The sequence below is a fragment of the Sarcophilus harrisii genome, chromosome X (genome assembly GCF_902635505.1).
Source record: "Sarcophilus harrisii chromosome X, mSarHar1.11, whole genome shotgun sequence".
Taxonomy (NCBI): domain Eukaryota; kingdom Metazoa; phylum Chordata; class Mammalia; order Dasyuromorphia; family Dasyuridae; genus Sarcophilus; species Sarcophilus harrisii.
The window spans coordinates 72,420,936-72,446,830 of record NC_045432.1 but is presented as its reverse complement, the minus strand read 5'-3'; the positions used below and the strand labels follow the sequence as shown (position 1 = coordinate 72,446,830).

The following is a 25,895-nucleotide window of genomic DNA, read 5'->3' as shown; positions in this document are numbered from 1 at the left end:
CTCTCCAGGCCAGTGGGTAAATGGACAGGGCACAAATATTAAATGTAGCTCTGGATCTGAGTAGGGAATCAATCTACCTGATTCCTAAAGACCCTAACTTAGTTCACTACACTGAGATATAAAACAAGACATTCATTTCACTCCAGATCCTACTAAGAGTAAGTATAGAAAAACCTTAATCTGGACCTCCATTGTTCAAGGCCCTCCCTCCTGAGGCTCGGGCCAAATTCATCTAGTCTCATTCTTCATGAAGCCAGTGTTCTCTAGGAGCCTAGTCCAAGACTCATTCTTGGGATGGGCTATGGACAGCCAGTGAGGCTGTGTGGCTAAAATCTTTTCTGTAATTGAGAGGCAGCAGAAGGCATTCCTAGGTGAACTCCCGAGTGGAGCTCTTTGGCTTAGGCTCTCAAGGTTACCACTTCTCCCCAAAGCCACTAACTGAAGGAAATCAGTTTAAGCTAACACCCTGAGCACTGCCTCGGAGAAAGTAGTTACTGGCCTGTCAACGCTCGGCCAGGGAAGGATTTCTCCCCACTTCTCCATTGGGGTTTCATTCTGTCAAACGTGGCGTGTGTGTCTCTGAAATGAGCCTTCTTGTGGGTTCTCAGCTTGTTCTGAGATGAAGGGAGGAAAAGGTTTGATTAGAAAAGACAAATAGGGATCTGGAATTAGGTCAGGACGGGCAGCAGTGGAGATGAGAGGTTAGGCAAAAGGCATGGCAGGTCACAACATGCTAGTATGAATTAAGCTTGCTATCAGTCAGGATAAAATTGGGGAGCATCAAAGTGGTGAAGAGGGGGATTTATCTGAGACAAATGGGAAAGGTTTCTCAGAAGGGTTAGCATGGTTAGTTTGATGGAGAGCTAGCCGAGACAGAATTGATGAAGAAGCCACCAGGGCAGTGGGATATAATGGCTAGGGGTCTGGATTCCACCCCTGGTTTTTTACTACCTATGTGACCTTGGGCACATCACTTAATTTCCCTCAGCCTCAGTTTCCTACCTGTAAAATGAGGATATTAATGGCAACAACCTCACATGTTGTCGTAAGGAACAAATGAGATGATGAATGTATGATAAGGGCCTTCTAACCCTTAAAGTGCCATTGAAATTTTAGCTGTGATACTGGCATAAACTGTCAGACTCCACACATCGCAGGTGTGGAGGGGGTATGGCAACTGTCCAAATGGGGCTAGGACAAGATTGAAATAAGTTAATAGCTGGTGGGACAGTAAGCAAGAAAACTTACCTAGAACAATTGTTCTAGTCCAAAGGTCCTACGTGGATGAAGGTAATAATTCATTAGAATAATAGAATGCTTTCAGGTTGACAAAGTCTTTGAGATATGTGATCACATTTGATCCTCTGAACAAATCTGGGAGTTGTATTATTTATTCCAATTTGTACAGATTGAGAGAAGGTAGAAGTCTTGCCAGAGGTTACAGCTAGTTAGACATCTGAGACAAGTAAGGTCTTCCTGACTTTAAGCTCAAAGCTCTATCTACTGAGCCACCAAGCAACACTTTTTGAAGCAGTTGAAAACTGTGACTCTTTCAAATCCACCAGAGAAGTCCGAGATGATAGAACCATAGCCTGTCAGGACTAAAAAGCACACTAGAAAACATTGAGTCCAATTCTTTCTTTTTCCAGATGGAGAAACTGAGGTCCCAAGTAGGAAAATGCCTTCATCAAAGTCATTCATACATACATTAAAGGGCAGAACAGAGATTTGAACCCAGTCCTCTGACTCAAAATCGAAGACTTTCTATACTGTTAGTTTTAGAAAGAAGTAAATTCATGAAAGGGCTGTTGAGTATTGGAATGAGCGACCAAGGAGGGCTCTGGTAGGAGCTATCTCGTATTGAAGTCAAAGGGATATGCAAGAGACCATCTCATGGTTCCTTCTTGAACTGTGATCCTATAATAACAACACCCTGTCCGCCGCCACTTCGAAATTACTGTCACAAGTAGGATTGCAGATTCAACGTTGGAAGGGACCTTAGAGGCCAATGCTCTTACTTTCCAGAAAAGAAAATGGAGGCCCATACAGGGGAAATGACTTGCCCAAGAATAAGTAGCAGATTCATACTCAAGTCCCCTGATTTCAAAGCTATAATTTTTTTCATTTAAAAAAATTTTAAGTATTATTATTATCTTTTGTTTTTACTACACTTACAGATCTGTGTTTCTCCCCTTTAGAGTGATCACACCCATCTTTATTATAAAGAATAGAAAAGAAGAAAAAATCCAAGGTCAGCAAAACAAACCAATCTATTCTAAAAGGTGATGCTATATTTGGTGACCTTCACCTCTGTAAAGAAATGAGGGAGAAAGGCCATCTCCACTGTTGTCTTTGGGGTCAAAAGTCATCATAATTACACAGTGTGTATAGTATTGTTAGGCAGCTAGGTGGCCTAGTGGAGAGAGTACTGGACTTGGATTCTGGAGGACCTGAGTTCAAATCCGGCCTCAGATACTTACTAGTTGGGTCACCCTGAGCAGCAAGTCACCTAACCCTGTTTGCCTCAGTTTCTTCCTCTGTAAAATGATCTGGAGAAGGAAATGGCAAAGCAGTCCTGTATTTCTGCCAAGAAAACCCCAAATGGGGTCATGGAGAGTGGGATGTGACTAAACAACAACATAGTTTTGTTATTGCTCTTTCCATTTATATTCTTGTAGCTATTGCATATGTCCGTTTCCTTGTTCTTCCTCTTTCATTCTGTATTCATTGCATTCTATTCATTGTTTTTTCCAGCACAATCATATTTCATTCCGGTTGTTAACTACAGCTTGCTTAGCCAGTCCTCAATCAATGGGCATCTATTTTGTTTCTAGTTCTTTACTATTTTAGAAAGTGCTACTATAAATGTGTTGGTTTATATGTGTAGTATCTCTTAACGCTAACACTAACCTTGTAGCTCCCCTTTGAGCTACTTTTAATGCCCATCCGTCGATGGCACAGCTAGGGCACATTTACCCATCTTCGGGCACCAAACCAGATCCCACAGAGACAGACCACCAGGAGTTGGGGTGAAGCGAAAGAGAACTTTATTCTTAGATAGCACATATTTATACCCTCCTGAGGATCTCGGGAAAGGGGGAGGTCCTCTAGGAACCTGGCATAATGGGATTGGCTCGAGAAGAAGGAGGGAGGCATGCCAGGCTGTGAGAGCACTAAGGAGGGAGACGTGGTACCTGGGGTCAGACACCGCCTCTTGGGGCTTTGGCCCACCCCCATGTAGGACTTCCCTGTGCCTCGGTACCTCTCATCCCTCAGGTCCTCCCACATGCCTTGAGCCACATTCCTTGCTTCTAGAGGCTTTTTAACCCTTACAATATGGAACCTTTCTTTTTTTGTCATTGACCTCTTTGGAGTGTAGTACCTAGTAAAGGGCTCTCTGGACCAAAGGGATTGAACATCGTAGTTAATTTCTTAGAGTAATTCCAAATTGCCTTCTAGAATGGTTGGACCCATTCCCAAATCCACCCATACTGTATTACTCTTGTATTTAGTGAGAACGCTTACGGTATACCTCCCTTGTATGTGATGTATGCATTCGGTTTTATATGGCAACTTGTATCATATTGAAAAAAATATGCCATTATGCTTATGCTTTGGATGCTTTCTTAAAGCAAGAATGTCATACTTTGTCGAAGGTCTTTTTGCATCAACTGAGAGAATTGTGTGATTTGAGATTGCTTTTGTTGTTAATACATTTAATTATGTTTACTTTTTTCTTAACTTCATAGTGAATGATTGGGGGGGTGGAATTAAATTTGCCAGGATTTACTTTAGATGTTAAATTGATTTTCATGAATGGTATTGGTATATAATCCTATGTTTTTGCTTTCTCCTTCCTTGGTTTAACTGTCTACACTCTGGTTGGTTGATTGTTTTCCTTGGTACTCAAAGAGAACCAAAATGACATCACTACGTTAGAGTTCAGTTACAAACTGTCCGACTGTGGCTGATGAGACCGATATGAGCTTGGAATGCTTTGCCACAGGTCAGACACAAATAGTCCCTGTGAGCATTTGGGGTAGTTATGAAAGAAATTAGGTGGACTATTTTTTTTTCCTTTTTCAGCTTTTGAGAATAATTTGATTATAGATATAAATTATTTACAAGTTTGACAGAATTATACTGAAAATCCATCTGGACCAGATTTTTTGTTTATTTGTTTGGTAGTTCTTTTGTAGCTAGTTCGGTTTTCTTTTCTAAAATTGGGTTAAGATCACTATTTGGTATTCTGCTCATCTGGGGTTTTGAGGGGGCAGATAATTTATTATTTTTCAATTCTCAGTTTGGTTGGCATATAAGTGTAGAGTAGATTTTGAGAATTCTTTTTATTTCTTAATTTTGTTAATTTGAGGTTCCTTTTTTCTTTTAGTCATTATTTCTTAATGATTATTTAACCATTATTTCTTAATTTTGCTAATTTGAGGTTCCTTTTTTCTTTTAATCAGTTTGGCAAAAAACTTATAAATTTTGGTAGCGGGTTTTTTTTCAGAGCCAGCTTTTAGTTTTGTTTAATCCATCCTATAGTATTTTGGGTTTCCTCTGTCTCTCTCTCCTCTAATTTTCCAAGGTCTCTGTGCTTTTTGAGGGTGGTTTATTTGTTGATTTTCTTTCTATAACACTATGCTGTCATCCCAGTATGCTGACATTCCAACTCGGTAGGAATTATTACTTCTTTTTTGGGATCTGGGTCTGTGATTTCATCAGCAAAGAGAATTTGAGGTGTGGAAACTTGCTCTTATCAAAGCAGATTAGTCACTGTTTGGCAACATACTGTTTTATAGGGCTTGAGTTTAAACCACTTTGAGTCCGTGGTCATCTTGTCATCCCAAATTATCCTAGCTCGGAGACTATCTGCTACTCTTCTATACCACTCTACCCTTCATCTCCATATTATAGAGGGAGAAAGTAAGGCACAAAGAGGAAAAATTACTTGTCCAAGGTCCCATAGTTTAGCCTCTGGCAGAAATGGGAATAAAACTTACATGTTTGGGTTCCCATCCTCATATTCTTTCTATTAAGCCACATTGCTTTTCATTTTAAAGGAAATGCACATTCATGCAAGATGAAATTTGTGTTTTTGAATTTGAATTTAATTCCATGTCTGGGTTTCAAATTTAGCTGCGGTTCGGGGTTTGTGGTAGAGGGAAACAAAAGGAATGGAAGTAATGCTGTTTTACATTTTTCCTCTCCCTGGCTTCCTGCATCCCCATGCTACTCCCATCATCTCACCTTACATAGTCACCATCAGCTCAGCTCCTCCTCGCCATCCCCCAGCCATCTAGAAGGAGTAACAGGTACACGAACAGCTTGATGTTGAACTCGGATCCAGGCCCAGTCCCTCCGATGTCCTCTGAAATGCTCCTCTGGAGACTGAGCTGTCTTAGTCATCTGCCACCCAGTATTACCTCTCGAGCTTTTCTTGAAGTATTAATAAATCACTGGCCACATAGATGAAAATAATTTTCACCCTTTCTGCAGTGCCCTCTGAAATTCATGTTCCTCAATGAACAGGCTTCCCTTTACCCCTTTTTTTACCTCTTTTTTCCCATACTTCTATCTCTTAGACCTCACTGGTGACATGGCATCCCAGGAAGCCCCTCCAGAATTCTCCCACATTCCTCAAGGGGAGCACAGACTTTACCCCAATCCCCTCTGCGTTCTTCCTTTAGGTCTCTTACTCAGCAACCTTTCATCCTTTGAGGTTCACACACTCAAAGTTGTCTATCCAGTCCAAATCATGGTGGCTATTGCAATGGCCCCCTAGGTCTTTCTCGTTCTCTTCTCAAGGAATTCAGCTACCAACTCATTCTGCTCCTCTCCTCCCCAGCTCCTACTCTTATGCTATTCATGTTGCTATTCCTTCTAACTCTTTAACCCCCCCAGTGCCTCCAATGTCACGACCTATGCCCTCATTCGACTACAGTCACCCAAAGGGATGGACAGTCACACGCTGGATCTCCACGTTATCCACTAGTGTTCTATGTCCTTAATTTGAAACTCGGACATTCTTCTATCGGACTGTGATCTTCTGTCATTCTGTCTCTCCCTTTGCCTCACAGCAGCTAAAGCAATTTCTTTGAGCCCCCTAATCCCTCCACCTTTCAATACTTTCTCAGGCCGTTTACTCTTATTTTGACTTTACTTTCCTCCTCCAATTTCATCCCAGCAGTTAGTCATTTTAACTACCCAGTCCCCTGCTTCGGAGTCTCCCTCCTCCTTGTCCTATCATTCCTCATTTCTGGCCTCTCCTCAGCTGCATATCGCTCCTACCATCCATTTTCCTGCCGTTGATTTGTGACGAGCCTCTCCATACTCAGCCAGCTTGACCCTCACTTAGCTGGCAGTCCATCCCTGTGCCTAAGATCAATGGCTTTCTTCTCGGAAAGGCTCTGCTTCCTTGGAGTAGCCACCTTAAACCATAAGGATCTCCTGGAGGCAGATCTTAGAGGAGGCGATGAGACTGTAGATACTTGGTTGTAGAGAGCTGAGCACTTTTCAGAAGCTGGGAGAGGATGCTGAGCCTTCCCTATGGTAATGAAGAAAAGGGCCATTCCCTCCCCTGATGGGAATTTTGGGTAATAGTAATTCCACCACACAAGGTTAGGTGACCTAGTCAGACTCTATCTCTCAGGGAAAGTAAGAGGGGGAGGACTGCCCAGTGGTCTGTCACTATTTTCCCTTCCTCCTCACTCTCCAGTCTCAGTATTTCTCTGCCTGAAAGGGAGAGAAGGCTCACTTATCTACCATGAAAAATTAAACCTGGGAATCTAAGGTAGCTTTGTTTAAAGATCAAGGAGATTGGGATGTTGAGTGGGGAGAAGGGGGAGGAGATAAAAGTGAAGCTGAGGGAGAGGCCATCAAAGAGAATGATGCATCTTTGGGACCTCCTTTGGAAGTTTCTGGTGCCCGGGTTTGTTTTGGGCTTTTGGAGATGGGAATTTTGGAATAGTCTATTATTGAAAAGTTTCGGAAATGCTTCCATAATTACCAGGAGGTAATAGAGAGCAGCAGGAAGGGATCTTCTGTTCGTGCTCCAAGAAAGCTTGGGACCAGGCAAAGATCCTCAGGGAATATCTGATCTGGGCCCCAGCATTGAGGGGGAAAAAAGGACAAGTAGAATCAAGAATGGGGCTTGCTCATGCTTGGAATAATTACTCAGAATGCCTATGTTCCACCTGGTCCATTGGCTGGTTGCTGCCCACCTTCAGATTATGTGTAATCAGGGCTAGAGTCAGCATTTGAACTCAGAGCCTTTTAAACCTGTTTTCATGACTTGGTTTCCTAATGTCACATACCTAGTTCTCTTACCTCAATTTCCCATTAGCATTTTGGAATATTGGAAAGGATCTTAGGAATTATGTGGTCCAATGAATACCCTCATTGTACAGGGGAGGAAACTGAGGTCCAGCCAAGGAAAGGGGCTTGCCTGAGGGCAGGCAGCTAGTTTATTAGAGAGGGAAATGGAAGGTCTTTTGAATTTCTCTGAGCCATCTAAAGAGCAGTGGCTTAAGAATGCTGAGAACTGTTCAGATTCTTGTCTCAGCGCTCTCCCTCTAGGAAAGGGCTTTGCCATACGCCACATGATGGGAATGAGGCTAACTTCCCTGAGGAACCGGGTTAACCGGCTCATTTACATTATGGCAGCACGAGGCAGTGGGGTTTTTTCCACATCCTTGCCTTCTATCTACTGGCCAGGAACACTTATGTTGGGGCCGAAGTCTGATGGGGGATCAGAAAACAGGTTACGGTGCAACCCGAGTAGGCTTCTGTCTGTGTCAACTTGCAATAACAGAAGTAGCCACGTCCTAGCACACAGTAGGCATTTAAGACACATGCTGGCTCATAGAATGGTGTATGATAGAATCGGGGCTTTGTTGCTTCTCTGTCTCATTGGGCCATTTTGGGACTCCAAGTGCGGCCAGGAGTAATCAAATACAAACGGTGTTGTCTAAGGGAAGCCCAGGAAATCACTCAATCGTGAAACTTTCCAGTTAGAATAGTGATTTTCTAGGACCTCCTCATTTAAAATCCATGATGTTGTGATATTAGACCCTGAGCAGAAAAGGGGATGCCAGGAAGCCTGGTTTTGCCTAAGTTACCTCAATAAGGCGGTGGCTGTAATAGGTACCTTGGTGCACCCTCTACCAAGAGTACCTGTGAGACCCTCAGCAGGCCACCTGATCTACCTGAGGCTCAGTTTCCTCATCTGTGAAAAAGGGCATGATAAAACAACTCTGAGACCAGGACAGTTATGAGATGATGGAAAGTACTTTGTAAACCTGGAATCATTATATGAATTATTATTCGTTTTTATGTCAGTAAGATGTCAGTGAGCCTATAGGTGCAATTATTAAGCACCTACTGTTTTGATGAGTCCAAAGTTAGAATTAAGGTTGCCAGGAAAAATATCAACCATCTGAGAAAGGCAGATGAGACCACTCTGATGGCAGAAAGTAAGGAAGAATTAAGAAGCCTCTTGATGAGGGTGGAAGACGAATGTGTAAAAGCTGGTTTGAAGCTTAACATAAAAAAACCCTCAAGATTTTGGCAACTGGTCCTATTACTTCCTGGCAAGTAGAGGGAAAAGAAATGGAAGCAGGGTCAGATTTCATATTCTTGAGCTCAAAGATCACTGCAGACAGTGACTATAACCACAAAATTAAAAGGTGCTTGCTCCTTGGAAGGAAAGCTGTGGCAAGTTCAGGATGTTTACTGGAAGGTGAAATGCTGAAGCTGAAGCTCAAATACTCTGGCCATATGAGAAGATGGGACTCTTTGGAAAAGCCCCTGATGTTGGGAAAGATTATGGGTAAAAGGAGAAGGGGATGGGAAAGGGGAGATGGAGAGAGAATGTCATGGAAGCACCAAATCTGATCCTGGACAGGTCCTATACACTGAGATTAAACCTTTTGGTGTCTTGATGTATAAATGGGACTGGGACCTAGTCATTCCAGCCTTGTCCTGGGAGATCTTTGCCAAGGTTTTCCCAGAAACCCTCCAAAGAAGGTACGCCCAAGGGACTGGGGACCTATTTCATGGTTTCCGAGATAAGACCCACTAAACTTAACTCTCCCCTTAGTCCATTACAGAGGATACTGGATAGAGATCTGGTCTTGAAGTCGGGAAAACTTCTTGCCACTGACATCAGCTGTGGTAATTGCCATGTTATCCAGTGCCTCTTCAGGAATCTCTAAAGGTGGAAGTTTCAGATGAGTCGCCACATTAAAATTGTCCAACCGATATCACGGGTCTGGACCAAACAGACAAGATAGGATAAGCGTCCAGAGAATGGTTTGCCCTGTGTGTGCTGTAAGAGTTTAGAGGATGCAGAGGTCATTGTGAGCTGGAGAGATGGGAGAAAATGGAAGCACAGTCAGTTGAACAGAGTCTTGAAGACCAAAGAAGATTTACAGAGAGCAAGGGAGACGGAGGCATTCTAGGGGGAGGGAACAGCCAAGGCCTGATGGTAGGAACATGCCTGACCTCTGAAGGACACAGTGAGGAGATTGCCTTGATTGGAGCAGAAGGCTCACATGGAAATGTAATGGAAAATATGTTGCTTAAAGGCTAGGATGCAGAGAGAACAAAACAGTAGAACCCTAACGGTGCATATAGACACACAAACCTGCTTAAACTTCTGAAATAAACATTTGCTGAGCCTGTTTCCTTAGGCTATTCCTACTGTAGGGAGCAAAGTCACACTCCCAGTGCAACTCAGGCTAGATTCTGGACTGGAGATCTATAGATATAGACAGGTGTACATAAGCATATATGCACATATGGATATATGCATGCACACCATAAATTATATGACACATGTATTAATATGCACGTGTACATAAACATATATACATATATATGTGTTGTGTACACCCCCCATATATATATGTACAGGGTGAACCAGAAGTATAAATATTCTTAGTAATCTTAGAGAGATTTTAGGATCTATGAACTCTGATAGAAAAAAAATCACAACTTTCTTATCACTAATTTCTAATTGAAATCTAGCATTGCCTTATTCTGAGCAAAGCTCGTTAGGCTTCCCTGCCTGCCCAAGGGGTCCCTATTACCCAAATGAAGTGAAGAAACTTTTGAGGGGATCGGGGAAAGTTTTCTGCAGAAGTTAGTAGCTGAGCAACATCTTCCAGGAGGAGGTCAGGAGAAAGAGAGAGTAACATCCCCCACACGGAGCAGATGGTAGCTGAGTGGGGCTTGGGGATGTGTACACTAAGAAGTGGTGTTGAGGAGCAAGAGCTTCCCAGGTTTGGGACCAGCCAACCTGCAAAGCTTCCCAAGCCGGAGTGAGTCTGCCCTAGAACATGATGCCAAGTAATAGGAAATAAGAGGAGAAAGGTAGATGGGAGGCAGATTGTAGAGAACCTGAAATCACAGCATCATCAAGTTTTTTAAAAAATTGGAGAGCATCTCAGGAACTCTTTGGTTAATCCTGTAGCAACAATAGGGAACAAGAGTAGATTTTTCAGGAGGGAGTTGGTAGTCAGTTCAGAATCGGTTTCTCAGAACCTGCGATGTGTTAGGCAGTGGGATGAAATGGCCTTTGCCCATTTTAGGGTGCTTGGAGTCTCCTGGCACATTTGGCTACCTGTTGTAGGCACGAGTTACTCCCCCACAGTCTCAGGCTGGTGACTGGCTGGGAATCTTGCCCAATTTCCACCTGACCCCGGGGCATTTCGGGACTGCTGATCACTCTGCCTCTTTGTGGTCAGCTGGCTTCTTTCCCAGGACCCCTCACCCTTTACCTGTATTTGAATACTTATCGATCCTGACCCGGAAGGGACCTTACAGGCTTCAGATTCAAACATCTCCTTTGACAGATGCAAACTGAGGTCTGGAAGGAAGAAGGGCCTTGCTGTAGGTTGCACAGTTTTTAAGTGGCAGAGGATGCATCGGAGTGGGCAGGTCCTCTGGAATGTTCCATCCACTCCACCGCAGTCTCCTTGGCTGCTTACCTCCACCCTTCTCCCTTCTTAGTCCCCTACAGAGCAAAACTGGCCATTCAAGGGCCCACGTGCCCTCAGATGTGCTCTGGCCATCTATGGGCTTCCAGGAGCAAAGGCTAAGGGGCTTCTGGGAGAGAGAGAAAAAACAACTTAGGAAAAGGTCTCCTGATGCTGCCTTCTATTCCTGGCTCTCCCACTGAGTGAGCTGGCAATCCGTGGGTGTGCCTCTTCCTTCTCTTGGCATGTCTAGGACACGGGGCGTCAAGGATTTGTAACCTCCCTCCCACGGGTGACGAGGCTGAGCCAGCAAGGGCTGGTAACTTGAAGTGACATTCATTTCTACCTTGGGGCTTCTGGGTCAGCTGCCAATAGCAGTAGCAAATATTTACTTTGGGCTTTCTGTGCTGGTGGATGGTACCGGTCTAGGCACCAAGGGCAGGCGGAGCTTGTCCTAGGGGGCAGTTCCCAGGCCCAGCGAGAATACCCACCACTAGCCATAACTTGATGCTGTACCGTGGCTCCAGCCTCAGCTGTCCTGCTGAGGGCAGGGGCCCCAGAGAGTAATGTTGGTGGAGTAATTCTCATTCAGGTGGGTACGGGTTAGACCAGGCAGCTCGAGATGCTGTGGGCCTCTGGCCTGGCACCGGGGAAAACGGGGGAGTTTGGGACCAGAAGAACGGGATTCGGGGAGAAGGATGGAGCATGGAACAGTTTCAGGGATTGGCTACAAAGGTGCTGCAGACTAGTATAGGGACTGGCAATGGGAACTACGTAAAGGGGGTTGTGGCAATTTTGCCTCCTCTCCTCCCCCAGGCTCCTTTGTTGCTGAGGGGATCTGGGAAGAACAGAGAGGCTTAGAGCCCACTTGAAGGACCCAGGTTGGATCTGGGGATCTGCTTGAAGGTGCAGATTGTCTAAGGTCACCCAACTCAGCCATTCTTTGTTTCCCCAAGTTGGAACCGACTGGCTCCAGGGAGAGAAACTCGCCCAGTCAGAAGCCGGCAGCCTGTGACCAGGGGCTGGGGAGGGCCTGGCAGCTGACACATTCAGAGCAGATCCTAATGACCTTTTCAAGGCCCCGGGAGCTCAACATTTCCAGCCCTACTGGCCCGTTCCATCTGAAGAAGGAAAGAGTGCCAAGCAGAAGCCAGGGCAACCTCCCGCCGACTCTGTCAGGGCCTGAGAACCGGGAATGAGACCCATAGGACTAGGGAACGGAAGTGCTGGGGAATTCTAAGGCTAGACAGAAGTAGACAATGGGAAAGGGCAAGGAAGGGACCTGGGAGGAAAGACTGGTGATGCCGGGAGTGTGTGGCCGCTGCCACCCCCGTCGTGTCCAGTCCCATGCCTAGTCAAGGTGACAGCTCCAGAGCTAATCAGGAGGGCCAGACCCCGCCCCGGAGGAATTCCGGTTCTGAGGAGATCTGGGAAGCAAAGACTAACTGGGCATTCATACCCATATGATTCACTCCTTCTATATCCCATCCTTTATTTCTTATCACCCATGTGCTTCTGGATCAACCGAGGTGTAGGAATTTAGGCCAAGTTTTTGGAGACTAAGGCTGAAAACTGAGGCCTCACAGAGGCTCCAGAGAGAGCTTGTGTGGCACTGAGGCAAAAGCTCCATTTCTGGGAGGGGATCTGGGTTCCAATCCTGCCTCTGTCACACCGGGCCTTACTTACTAGGACTGTTTCCTCATGGGCAAAGCAGGTGCATTTGGAAGGACTTGAAGCTTCTCTCCACTTCTAAATCTGTGATTTTATCATCACCTCTCCAGCCAAGTCTCCTTTGGGAGAAAAGGCAAACTTGCAGTCTGCTTCCAGCACTTTCCCACATAGCATTTTTTTTAAAAGCACCTACTGTGTACCAGCCACTGTGCTAAGGGCCAGGGATGCTCCTCAAGGAGCCCACATTTGTAAAGAACTAAGTATGTGCAAGAAATGTATAATGGAAGGAGAAGACAAAGTCCAAGAAGAAGGCACTAGGAAAGCGTTCCTTGGGAAGGTGGGATTAGGCAAGTGCTGACCCTTCTCGGTGATCAGGAAGCCCGGAGCCTTTTGGCTGTAAGAAAGAGAGCATCTGAGCATGGCAACCCAGCGGTGAGAAAAGAATACTTGGGAGAGGAACCACAAGAGGCCTCAGACATAAGTTGTAGAGTGTGGAGAAGAATTAAGGTGAAAGACAGGCAAGCTAGGAACGAGGACTTTGGATTTGATCCAGATGGAAATAGGGAGCCACTGGAGTTTACTGAGCAGGGGAGTGATATGGACAGACCTTGAGAGGCTTTAGGAAAATCACTTTGGCAGCCAGGTGGAAGCTGTAGAGCTGAAAATCTGATGGGCAGTAGGACCTAGGGAGCTCTACCCCAGCTAAGGCGGAGCCACCTGCTTAAGCCCCATAGGGTGAGTAAGTGAGTCCCTAGGGTGTAAGCCCATGCGTGGGAAGCCAGGGAGGCTGGAGGACGCTCTGCCTTCAGCAGCGAGTCAGCCCATCTAGAGCGATGCCTCCTCTGAGGCTGGGGTGCCAGGGCCACTGTGGGCACAGACGCTTCGGGGGAGTGGCAGAAGCCACCCACTGGCCTCTCCTTCCTCTTTTGCTTTGGAGCATCCCCCTGTCTCAGTGCCTTCCTCCCCTGTAACCGGCAGGCAGGCCACTTTGATTTGTCCCTGGCTTCTCCCACCTATTTCTCTCTTGTCCTCCTTCCCCAGCACCCCCACCGCCAGTGGCACCTTCCTGTCACCCCTGGGGCCAGCCACCCAACACCTGTGCCAGAGGACAGGCTCCCTTGAGCCTACAGGAGCAACAGGCAGGGCACAGCTGAGACCCGGCCGCGGAAGTGGTGATTTGCTTCTACCCACACTTTGTCTCTTGGAAGCAAAGTTTCTCTCCAGTGCAGGCTAGGAGCACTCTGGTCTTTTTATTGCTCCTTCCCTGTGGTTCCTTGCCTGTTGCCTGCCTCTCTCTCTCTCTCTCTCTCTCTCTCTCTCTCTCTCTCTCTCTCTCTCTCTCTCTCTCTCTCTCTCTGTGTGTGTGTCTCCCTGTCTTTCTCTTTTCCTCCCTTCTTCCCTTCTGTCTCTGTCTCTCTGTGTCTCTCTCTCCCTTCATCCTTCCCTTCCTCCCTCTCTCCCTTCCTCCCTTATCTTCCGCCCGATCCGTGTCTGTCTTCTCTGTTTTCCTTGCCCTACCCAAGCCCACCTTCACCTCTCTTGTCTGTCTCTCTGTCTCTGTCCTCTATCTCACTCAGATCTTTCTGTCTCTCTGTCCACAGAAAGCTGGTCTTGGGACCACCATTCCTGTTTACCTGCTGCACCCCAGGGCTCAAGATCTGGAAGCTCCTCTCTCCAGCATCCCTGGAATTCTGAGGTTTGTCACGGGACAGGGGAAGCCAGAGAGGCAGCAAGTGGTCCTGACTTCCTGTGGAGCAAGCCGGCAGCACAGGTGATGAGCAGAGTCTAGCAAGGCCCAGGACACTCGGGCGTCTGTCTGTCCCTCTCGGGTCAAAGCCCTGTCGGCCCCTCATCCGCTCCTGCCCCTAGTGCCTGCTCAGACTCTTCTGGAGGGCCACGACTGGTGAAGGCAAAGGCCTTGAACTTGAATCACCCTGGGGACCTCGTGGCTCTCCGTGGACCACCTGTAAGAGAAAGCTGGTAATTCTACACAGGCCAAGAAGGAGAGAGCTTCCTAGTAGCGGTAGCAGATTTTTCTCCAGCCCTCTGGGGATCTGGAATCGGATCACCATTCGTTCTCTGGACAGCCTACACAGCAGTGGTCGCTGCGGTGACCGCCACCATGGCAGACCCACGTCAAGACAACATCCCCACTCCCTTCTTCCCCAAAGTCATCAGGGCCAACTCACTTCAGAGAGACAGGAGGTCCCTCTTCCAGCTCATTAGTGTTCTAGATTCCCCCTCAAGGTCTAGGGACTTCTACCACTCTTGTCAATCATGGCAAACACTTGGAAATACAAAGTTCTCAAGGGATCAGATGAAGACAATGAGTAGATATGGGATCACCAGGGTCCAGGAGAGCCGTATTGAAGTGCCTGTCCGCCCCCCGCCCGTGCAAGAAACCATTTGCCGAGGGCCCAAATCTCCCTGCAGATTTCCATTTAGCATCCTCTTCTCCACGTTCCTGTACTGCGGCGAGGCGGCGTCTGCCCTGTACATGGCCAGAGTCTATCAAAAGAACAATGATTTTTACTGGATGACGTACACCATTGTCTTCTTCCTGGTCGCCTCCATCATGGACCAGTTGACCCTCATTTTCGTCCACAGAGATCTGGCCAAAGATAAGCCTCTCTTGCTGTTTATGCATCTTATCCTCATGGGACCACTCATCAGGTGAGTGACTGTTGGCCCAACTGACCCATCCTGGTGACCTTTTGGTAGACTGGAAACTCCTGGAGGGCGGGGAGGGCCCCTTTTGTTTTCATCTTGGCATCTTCCTCAAATAGTGCAGCGCCTGTCTTGTGTGCATCTCGGAGGTACCAGACTGCTCTGACACACCAGTGCTGAGAAGGAATATTGTTTGTTGTTGACTGGCACCATTTTCCCTCTCCCTCCCCCCCATAATAATAATAGGTGGCATCTGCAGAATGCTTTATATAGTGATCCAGTGGGGTGGTGCTGTGAGGATTCCTGTTTTCAGAATGAGGAAATGGAAGCTGCAGGAAGGGGAATTTTTGTACCAGAGTCACACATCTAGGAAATATCTGAGGCCAGCCTCAAACCTGGGCCTTCCTGGCACCAGGCACCTTGCTGTAGAAATTCAGCGGGGACCTTCACTTCAATGGCTCTGGCTTTTCTAAAGTCTGGGCATCCTGTGCTCAGGGCCTGAGCCAGTGGCTACCCTCCCAGACCTTCCAGGCCACTGAAATGTCACCGGGATGAGTGTAGAAAAAGTGCTACCGTGCCACCCCTGTACCCTGCTGGGTTTGGGATTATTTTATCATCACTGGATGGTGGCTGCCATATGGCCGTGTGATGCAAAAGCCAATGCGGAGACTATTGTCCCTTCTACAAACACATACGTGCACATGCTCCCCCATGTTGTCCTTGGCTCCAGGCCTCCAAGGCCTGATAGCTTTTCTGCTTCGATATCCAGAATTCCCATTGCATTGATGATCATTCCCTTGGCTCCCGCCCTACCTGCTTCCACTCTCAGCTCCCAGCTGGGCCACTTTGTCTAAAGCCAGACGGCCATCAATGAGCACCACGGTGCTCTTTTGTGGCGGGTTTGTCCCCGCCCTGGCCCTCGGATGTTGGCTCAGCAGTCCCCTAAGGACCCCTTCCTACCGCTTAGAAGTGACAGACCACTACCTATCTCCATCCCCCTCCCCCCTCCCAGTGCACATCATAGCAGAATGATTTCATGATATTAAGAAAGCACTTATTCAGACAGACACGTAGCTGCAAGATTTAAAGCCAGGAGGAGGCTCCGAACCCTAGTCCAGCCGAGGAGAAAGGAAGGAGGGTGTGACTTTGCCCAGCTCACATAAGCAATAAGAAGCAGTTGAGATCTGATTTGAACTCTGCCCCTGTACCTCAGTACCCTTGCTTTTACCGAGCCAGAATACCCCCCCCCCTCCCCAAGCTCACTGTTGAAGGCATCAAGGTGAGGGAGACAAAGTAAATGCCCAGGTTTGAGAGAGGAATGAATGGACTTGGGACTCCCGCCAATAGGCGTGGCCCAAATGCCCGACACAGAGCTGAAAAGAGATAAGGAATATGGGTCAGAAGGAGGTGTGGTGTCGTCATACAGGAAAGATGGCTCAGCCTCAGAGAAACTTCTTTGTGAGAGCTGGTGAATCCCTAGAGTCCCAAGGGAAGTATTTTTGAAGCCAACTCCATTGGAGAGCCAACTGTGGGCTAGGCACTGTATTGCCCTCACAGAGCTTAGCTCCAGGCTGGGAAGCAGATAGTTTATAATGCAAGACTAAGGGGTACTAAGGAAGGAAGCAGAGAAGCAGAAGCTCCACAAGAGACTCCACCATCATCCCCTCAAAGCTTCTTTTGGGAGGAGACCCTTAAAACAAGGCAGCCCAGCTTCTTCACCTGTGCCGGCTTAGCCCCTGGGGCAGGCAGGCTGTCTGGCAAAGTCTAGGGATTCCTTGGTAGCATCCTGAAGTCATGGGGAGTCTCAGTTAAATGTTAGTGGAAATTAAGATGTCATGTTTCCCATCCAAATTCATGGAACTCTCAACATCTCTCCAAGGAACCCCAAGACCCATGGACCCCAGATTACAAAGTTGAGGTGGGGGAGCAGATGAGAAAAGGTGTGCCAGAGGAAGGGAGCAGGATGAGTGAGTAAAGATTCAGAAGTGGGAGGGTTATTTGGGCCATAACATAGAGCATTTGTGGGAGATGACAGTGAAATATTGGCTGAGGCCAAATTGTGGAGAGCCCCGAGGGCCGACATAAAGGTAATGAGTTAAGAGTCATTGAACATTGGTTTCTGTGGGGGGGGGGGGAAGAGGGGGTCAGAGGGGCTTTATAGAAGCAATGACATTCTGTAGGATTTTCCCTGACATCAGGAAAAACTTCCTGGCAAGAGAGCTGTCCCAAAGCAGAAGGGGTCACCTGGGGCTCCAAGCAGAGGCTAAGAGATCACTGGGCAGGGAGAGAGTTGAGGGCACAGCTGGGCTGAGTTTTCTTCTGGCTCCAAAAATCTGTGGCTACTGCAGAAGCTCTACTAGTCCTATAAGTCTGAAGAGAAGTGAGCTAAATAGAGAAAGGAAGGGGCAAGCAACAACATGGCATTGGGAACGGGCCTCCCCAACTTTCAGTCCCCATACTTGAAAGACAGCTTTGGTTCTGTTCCCATCATGCTTTGTTCCCACAGATGTCTGGAGGCTTTGATTAAGTATTTTGAAGTATGGCAGAAGGCCGATGAGGAGGAGCCCTATGTTAGCCTTACTCGAAAAAAGATGTTTCAAAATGGCCAGGAGGTGCTGCTTGAATGGGAGGTGGGTCACTCTGTCCGAGCCCTGACGATGCACCGGAACGCCTACAAACGCATGACCCAGATCCAGGCTTTCTTGGGCTCGGTGCCCCAGCTGACCTACCAGCTTTATGTTTCCTTGGTCTCCCCTGAGATACCCTTAGGGAGAGGTGAGTGGGAACGGGGGAGCTCGCTCATGGGCTCAGCAAACTGGATCTCCAATGGGGTGGGGGAGAGAGGAAGGAGGGGGTGGCCTAGGGTAAGAAGCCAAGAAAACAGTGTCCTAACCAGTCACTGACTTTTTCCCACCTGGAAAATGGGGAGTGTAAGATGATTAGTAACCCCTAGCAGCAGCTATGATAGTGTGAATGTCTGTCAAGTCCAGTGGGAGGTGAGGCTAGCCCTCAGGACAACTACAGGCTATAGCTTGGGGGCAATGGGAAAAGCAATGATCTGGAGTCAAAGGAGAGGAATTTGAATCTAGGCTCTGCTCTTCGTTCTTGGTTTGGGGTTCTTGGTATGGCCTTGGTAGCCGCTAGGTTAACATGTTCCTATCTATGAAATGAAAGGGGTGGACTATATAACCCTGGAGGTCCTGGTGGAGGCCACCTAAGCCAAGCCCTTCAGGGACTTTCTGAAAGAAAATCTGACTCCTTGAATTGGTACAGAACCAGTGAGTGGCCTCCGTGCATCCTGCATCCCAAAGAGCATCTTCCTAGACTTTCTCACAAACTTCCTCCTATACTTATTTAATGACTCAGGGGGGAGGGTGGATTCCTCTCCCTGAAGTGGGCCGAGAGTTTCCATTCTCTTGTAAGGCCTTGATTCTTCAGGAAGCTGAAATATCTGAAAATCTATCTGCAAAGGGGGGGTGTTCATAAAGAATGCTAGGGGCCCGATGCCTCTGGCCTAGAGAGAATGCTTGGTCAAGGCAATGGATTAAATTAGAACCGCAAGGAAAGACACATTTCCCTCTTACCTAAAACTCTTTAAAGCTGCTTAGAGTGAAAAAAGAGGCAAGAACCAGTTCTCACTTCCAGTGTCAGCCACTAATATTGCAACAGAGGCATCCATTATCTTCCCTAAGCCTCCCAACACTGTGACAAGTGGCTGCTGTTAGGATCGTTGTCTTTTTACAGATGAGGAAACTGAGGCTCAGAGAGACAAAGGGATTCGCTCAGTCCCTTTGTCACGCAGCTAGTAAGTTTTTGAGGCAGGATTCCAAGCCAGGGCTTCCCAATGACAAGTCCACACCTTCACATCACTGGGTGCTCCTGCCATTGATATGGATCACAGCCTGTCTACACCTTGGAGCAAGTGGCAGCCTTCTTCAGGTAACCAGATCCCACTTAATTTGTGTTGCCAATTAGGGCTGCCTTTGCTTCTTCCCGCCCACCAATCCAACCCAAACAAGTGTGGTGCTCATCATGCAAGGAAAAGGCAGCTTCTTCCCATGGATCCCTGAAGGGACCAACGGGTGGCCTCAAAACTCAGACTTTCCCCGGTGCCTGCTGCCATCTTGGATCTGATCTCTTACCCCACCAATCCAAGGTGCCCCTGGGCAGCAGGCTCCCCTCAGGCCATCTGTGGGACTTGCAGAGAAGTACTTCTGCAGCTCATCTCTGGGCCCCCCCCTCTCATTTTCTTTTGGATATTCACTTCCTTAGCCTTCTCTCTCTAAGCTTAGAAACAAGTCATAGAATCTTGAAAATGGAATACTCTCTCAGATCTCAGTCTACCCTCCTCCCCACGGAAGCCCCAAGCAGGGAAGTAATTTGCTCAGAGTCACACATCTCATTTGTGACAGAGCTGGGACTGGAATAGCCATCTCAAATTTCTGGCTTTAGTTGCTTGCCACTAGAACACATTGACCCCAAAAGGATGACAGAATCCCAACATGGAGAATTGGAAAGGAGCTGAAAAGGAATCAGCATAGTAACATACCCAACAAGTGGTTTTCTAAAATCCTTGAGGAAAAGGGAGCTCATCACCTCTTGAGGCAGCCCACTCTACCTCAAGACAGCTCTGTGTTCTTTAGGGAGTGTTTTCCTAACTCCAAGCCCATATTTGTCTCTTTTCAACTTGTTTCCGTTGCTCCTGGGATCAAATAGAGCACCGGACTTGGATTCAGGGAGACCTGAGTTCAGATTGTACCCTTCAAACACTTCCTAGCTGGATGATCTGAGGCAAGTCACTTTCCTCCTATTTGCTGTAAAATAGTGATAACAGCACCTACCTCCTAGGGTTGTTCTGAAGATCAAATGAGATATTCCTAAAGCACTTTGAAAAACATTAAAGTGCTAAAATAAATATAATATATAAATAAATATAAATATATAAATAAATAAATATGTTTATAAATAAATATAAATATAAATAAATATAAATGCTAGTTATTATTTATTATTATTGTAACACACACACACACACACACACACACACACACACACACCCCAACCCGTTTGAGGGTGTTTTTAGATTTTCCTCACCTGTCACAATTCAACTTGGGCTTCAGGTTTCCTGATGTCACTTTTACAAAACTGGGCAATGCTCATATTTGTCATGTGTTACTTGGCCATCCGTTTTCTATATTTTGATATATTGAAGTCTCTTGGCTGATGAGCTCTCTGTACATCCACCTTGGTCTCTTCAGATAGATCCCATTTTTCTGCTTCATTAGAAATATTTCCATTCGTGTCCATTCCATTCAATAGCGACAACTGTAGCAGTAGCAGCAAAGTCTCCAAGTAGGAATGGAGCCTGGAGCTTCATGGGTTAGTCCAACCTATACCACAAGCAGGAGTCCTTGAGAAATGGGCATCCAGCCCCTGCATGAATCCCAGGAGGGCTACTGTGCATCTTCACCACCTCACAGAACAGTCCGTTCTACTTTGGTTAGCCGTCCTTGTTAGACAGTTCTCCCATTCGAACAGAGATAACCGGCTTGGTCAGCTGGGCAAAAGTGAGCCCAGGTACCCCGACTCCAAGCTTCACATTGCTTCTACTATTCCACTCAAAACCCTGAGCTCTTCTACACATTTTAGAATAAGAGACCTTTTGAGATCAGTTACCCAGGCACCAGAAGGGGAAAATATCTTGCTTCAGGTTACCCAGGTAGCAAGCAACAACATGGGGTTTCGAATCTAAGTTCTTTTACTATAACTGCTACCCCACTGTATTCTCTTTGTGATATGTCTCCCTAAGGTTAAATAAGAATCATACATAAGTGTAAGCAAGTGTGATGGAATCACAAATTTCAAGCTTGGGAGGATAGGCTTTGAGGATTTGACTTAGAAAACCATACATGTTTATGTATTTTTTATTAATATATCTATGTGTTAAAAATATCAATACATTCAAATCAAATAGAAACTTCATTTTCATTGGGCTGGGGCCACAATCAGCCACAAACCATGTGTTTGACACTTCTGGTCTAGACTGACCCCCTGATTTTTCAAATGACAAAACTGGGGCTCAGAGGTTAAAGTCACTCATCCAGGGTTATACTCAGTGACAGAGCTTAGAACACAGATTCTCTGACTTGAGACAAAAGGCTCAGGTTTTGCTTGTGTACAAATCACAAAGGTATCATCTTAACTTCTCCTCCCATATGGGTTAGTTTTCCTTTTTTCCCCCAGCTGAGCTATAAATGTCTCTTCCATATCTGCTCAGAGTCCCATTTCACTGTGCCTTAGCTACTTTCCTCCTGCCCCCTAATTTACTCGGGTCTTACATAAATTGCCTTCTTTGTGTTAGTTTTAGGACACCATCTTTTTTTAAAAACTATTTAAAACTATTTGTATTGATGTATTTTTGTTTTTATGTTTCCTTTATTTCCAAATATCATATTTGGAAATATCACCCTGCCCTTCCCTACTCTTCTAGCTAACTCTTGTTAATGAAGAAAAAAATAAGAAAGAGGGGGATAGAGGCAGTTCAAGAAAACTATCTTGTCAGACACTACATGCGATATAACAGCTGATGATATATGCAAGATCCCACACTTCTAGCTTCCCACTTTTATAAAAAGAAATCAAAGTGAATTTTCTCAATTCTTCTTCAGACTTGATCATTGTCATTAAATAGTATTACATTTCTTGTTCTTTACATTTACATTGCTGTGGTTAGCCTGCATGTGATTTTCTTGGCTCTACTCACTTTATCAGTTCATATGAGTCTTCTCATGTTTCTCTTAATTTTTCAGATTCATCATTTAATATGACTTAATAATATCCAGTTACATGCGTGTACCCCAATTTGTTCGGCCATTCGCCAACTCGTGGACAGCTTCTCTGTTTCCATGTCTTTGGCGTCACAAAAAGTGTTTTCATTGATTGTTTGATATGTAGGGGATCTTTCTTTTATTGACTTCCTTGGGACTTGTAATAATAGTTTGCATTTATGTAGCGCCTTAAGGTTTATGAAACACTTTGAATATGTTAAGTCATTTGATCCTCACAATTGATCCTTCTGTTATATAGGAGGCATGATTAGTTATATTTTACAAATGAGAAAACTGAGGCACTGAGAGAACAGGTTCACTCATCTACTAGATGAGTACATGAGGCAGGATTAGAACCCTGCGACTTCAGACTCTAAAGTCTTGTGCTCTCTCCACTGCCCCACCAAGCTGCTCTAATACACCTAACACTGTGATCTCTTGGTCAAAATGTGTGGACATTTTGAATCCATGTGCTTTTTTAAACATCGTTTCTTTCTTTCTTTTTTTTTTTTTAAGCATAATTCCAAATTGCTTTCCAACTTGGTTGGATCAATTCACCACTCCATAAACAGTGTATCAGGGTACCTGTTTGTTTTTTTGGTTTTGGTTTTTGTTTTTCCAGCCCTTCCAACGTTGACCATTTCTGTTCTTTAGCATCTTTATGAATCGGTTGGGTGTGATATAAAGCCTGAGAAGGAGTTTTGATTTACTATTTCTGCTAATTATTAACAATTTGGAGAGACCTTTCGGATTACTGTTAATAGTTTACAATTCTTTTGAGAATTACTTGGTTAGATAAATTTGAAAACTTATGGGAACTGGCTGTTGGTCTTATAGATTTGTGTTAATTCTCTCTATCTTTGATACCAGAGATATCTTTGGTATGCAAACATTGTTTTTCCCAGTTGATAGGAAAACCCTAACTACTTTTTAAAAAACCCCATAACTGCATTGATTTTCTCGAGACCATTTTATTTAATTGAAATAATTTTATTTTTGTGATCATCTCTATCTCTTGTGTGCTTAAGAATTTTTTTCTACTCTCTGAACTTATTCATTTCCATTGTTTTTAATGATGTGCCCTTTTCTATTCAAATTGCCTCTCCATTTTGAGCTTTCTGTGAGACAAGCTGTAGGACATTGGTCTAAAACATCTGCTTTCTGGTTTTCCCAACAGTTTTTGTGAAATATGGACTTTTTCCCAAGTAATTTATACTCACATGTTTATCCAACACTAAATTATTGAGTTTGAATATTGATCATCTAAATTGCTTGATAACCCAGTCTGTTCTCCTCATCCCTTTTTCCGTTTTTATTTATTGACAAATCATTTGGACAATTACTGCTTAGAAAAGAGCTCTTTGATTTCGGAAGGGCTAGTTTCCTCATCTCTCTGGCTGGACTTCACCAGGGAAATGTTATTATTCAGATGGCAAGGAGGGAAAACACGTAGCTCTCCCTATGCTGTCCCTGGGCCCAGGTCATACTGACTCCAAGTTGAATCCACAAGTGTAGGCAGCTGGTAACAAGTGGAACACAGCACTTGGATTAGGGAGCTTCAAGGGCGAAATGTTCTACAGTCGCTTTTTTTTTTCTGAAGCAATTGGAGTTAAGTAACTTGCCCAGGGTCACACAGTCAGGAAATGTTAAGTGTCTGAGATCAGATTGGAACTCAGGTCCTCCTGACTTCAGGGCTGGTTCTGTATCCACCTCGCTACCTAGCTACCCCTCTACAGTCACTCTGAACTGGAATATTTGAGCCTCAGTCAAATTTTTGGACCACTGAGTCCTAGGAATTGAATATAGATTCTCCTCATCCCTTTTTTCTATTTTTATTTATTGGCAAATCAATTGGACAATTAATTCTTCAAAAAGAACTCTTTGAGGTCCAGAAGAATACTAGTTTCCTTGTATCCCTGTCTGGACTTCACCAGGGAAAATGTTATGGCAAGAAGGGCAAACATCTAGCTCTTCCTATCCTGTCCCTGGGCCCAAGTCATAGTGACTCCAAGTTGAATCCACAAACAAGTTTTTGGAGTCCTAAGGATTGAGTATAAGATCTTGAGATCTTGGATGAAGTCTCTCGGAAGAGACTTTAGAGGTTATCTTATCCAATCCCTTCATTTTACAGAGAAGAAAACTGGGGCCCAGAGAGGGGAACTGATTTACCTAAAGTTATACAGCTGTTAAGTAGCTCGTGTGGGGTTCTTTAAGTCCACATCTATAATCATCTCCATGCTCCCTGTTACACATGGTCTAAGCCACCTCTCCCCATCTCATATTTCTTCCTTGCAGTTTTGCTGATATCCTTTGCCCTGGTCTCTGTCACCTATGGAGCTACCCTCTGCAACATGCTGGCCATCCAGATCAAGTATGATGACTACAAGGTCCCTTTTCATGCCTCAGAGATCATTTGTGTCACCATCTGGCGCAGCCTGGAGATCACCTCCCGCCTGATAATTCTGGTACTTTTCGCAGCCACTTTGAGACTGAAAGCATTGCCTTTCTTTGTGATTAATTTCGTGATCGTTCTCTTGGAGCCGTGGGTCAGGTTCTGGAAGAGCGGTGCTCAGATGCCCAACAATATTGAGAAGAACTTTAGCCGTGTGGGCACCTTGGTGGTGCTCATCTCCATCACCGTGCTCTACTCAGCCATCAACTTCTCCTGTTGGCCAGCCATGCAGTTGAGATTGGCTGACCGGGATCTGGTAGAAAAGACTCAGAACTGGAGCCACATGACTTTGCACTACATACTGAGGCTGCTGGAGAACATCGCCATGGTGCTAGTATTCCGCTTTCTGGGGGTCAGGGTCTTGATTAATTACTGCCACACCTTCATCTGCATTCAGCTCATTGTGGCCTACTTGATCTCTATTACCTTCATGCTCCTCTTCTACCAGTACCTGCACCCGTTGCGCTCACTCTTTCGCCACAACGTAGCCGATTACCTGCACTGTGTCTGCTGCCCCTGGTCCTCTCGGGTCGGCTCAGAGAATGTACAGTCCACCCCTGAGACACAGTTGAATCGGGGTATTGTCTAAGGTTTCCCCCACTGGGTCTTTTTCTGAGGGGGCGGGGGGGTGGGTGGGTGGGGAATATAGCTGAGAAGAGATGCACAACTGAAAGTATGAAGATGATGGCTGAGCACATAGAAAAGCAATCATGTGATTTTGAGATGGCTGGCAAGGCTGAGATAATTGGGGAGGAGTCAAGCTGGGAGGAGCTCCCAATTCACAGGGTCCAGGCCACAGAAGAAGGGCCATACTCGGCTCTCATTCACACACATGCCCCTACATATCCCCACATCCACATACACGCTACTGGGAGCCATCTGGAAGCTCCCAGCACAGATGGGATAGCTACGCTTCCAGAGCTGAGCTTCTGGGCTGTGTTTTGGTGACCAGTGAGGGCCCATCATGAGCAAAAACCTATAAGGAATCTAGAGCTCACAAGCTTCAGGAGAAGGGATCCAGACCCTCAGATTTTTTTCTTAGTAGTACAGGGGAGTCATGTGTTCCCGTCCCCCAGTTTGATCTGTGGCCCTTCAGACCTAAGCTTCATCACACCCTTCACTAGACTTTCATATACATATGGGCCATAAGGGGCATAGGAGTGGAGAAAATGGTTTTCTCAGGTTTCCCTATTTCCCCCCCCCCTCCCACTCCACCATTTGGGCACCTCATCATCATTAATCCCTCTTTCAAGACCCAGCTGTTCTCTTAGTGTTTGATTACAAATTATTTCTAAAATG

The 25,895-nt window shown here is 45.8% G+C and overlaps 1 protein-coding gene across 3 annotated transcripts; it reads left to right on the top strand.

Annotated features, from left to right (window-relative positions):
- XKRX (XK related X-linked) lies at positions 1 to 25,895 on the top strand. 3 transcript variants are annotated; one of them, XM_031944550.1, is made up of 4 exons: positions 1 to 158; positions 14,252 to 15,323; positions 17,824 to 18,092; positions 24,440 to 25,895. In XM_031944550.1, exons 2-4 carry the CDS (start codon positions 14,773 to 14,775, stop codon positions 25,183 to 25,185), a joined length of 1,566 nt encoding a protein of 521 aa, XP_031800410.1. In that variant the 5' UTR covers positions 1 to 158; positions 14,252 to 14,772; the 3' UTR covers positions 25,186 to 25,895. The 3 variants fall into 3 exon arrangements, with proteins under 3 accessions (XP_031800410.1, XP_031800411.1, XP_031800409.1); XM_031944551.1 differs by lacking the exon at positions 1 to 158 and adding an exon at positions 11,354 to 11,571; XM_031944549.1 differs by lacking the exon at positions 1 to 158 and adding an exon at positions 13,418 to 13,822.

Bases quoted from the DNA above. Each gene is read 5' to 3' on its own strand.
- XKRX (XM_031944550.1), top strand. From the start codon at position 14,773: ATGGCAGACCCACGTCAAGACAACATCCCCACTCCCTTCTTCCCCAAA. The intron at 15,324-17,823 runs GTGAGTGACTGT...TTGTTCCCACAG, and splicing joins CTCATGGGACCACTCATCAG to ATGTCTGGAGGCTTTGATTA. The intron at 18,093-24,439 runs GTGAGTGGGAAC...TCTTCCTTGCAG, and splicing joins TGAGATACCCTTAGGGAGAG to TTTTGCTGATATCCTTTGCC.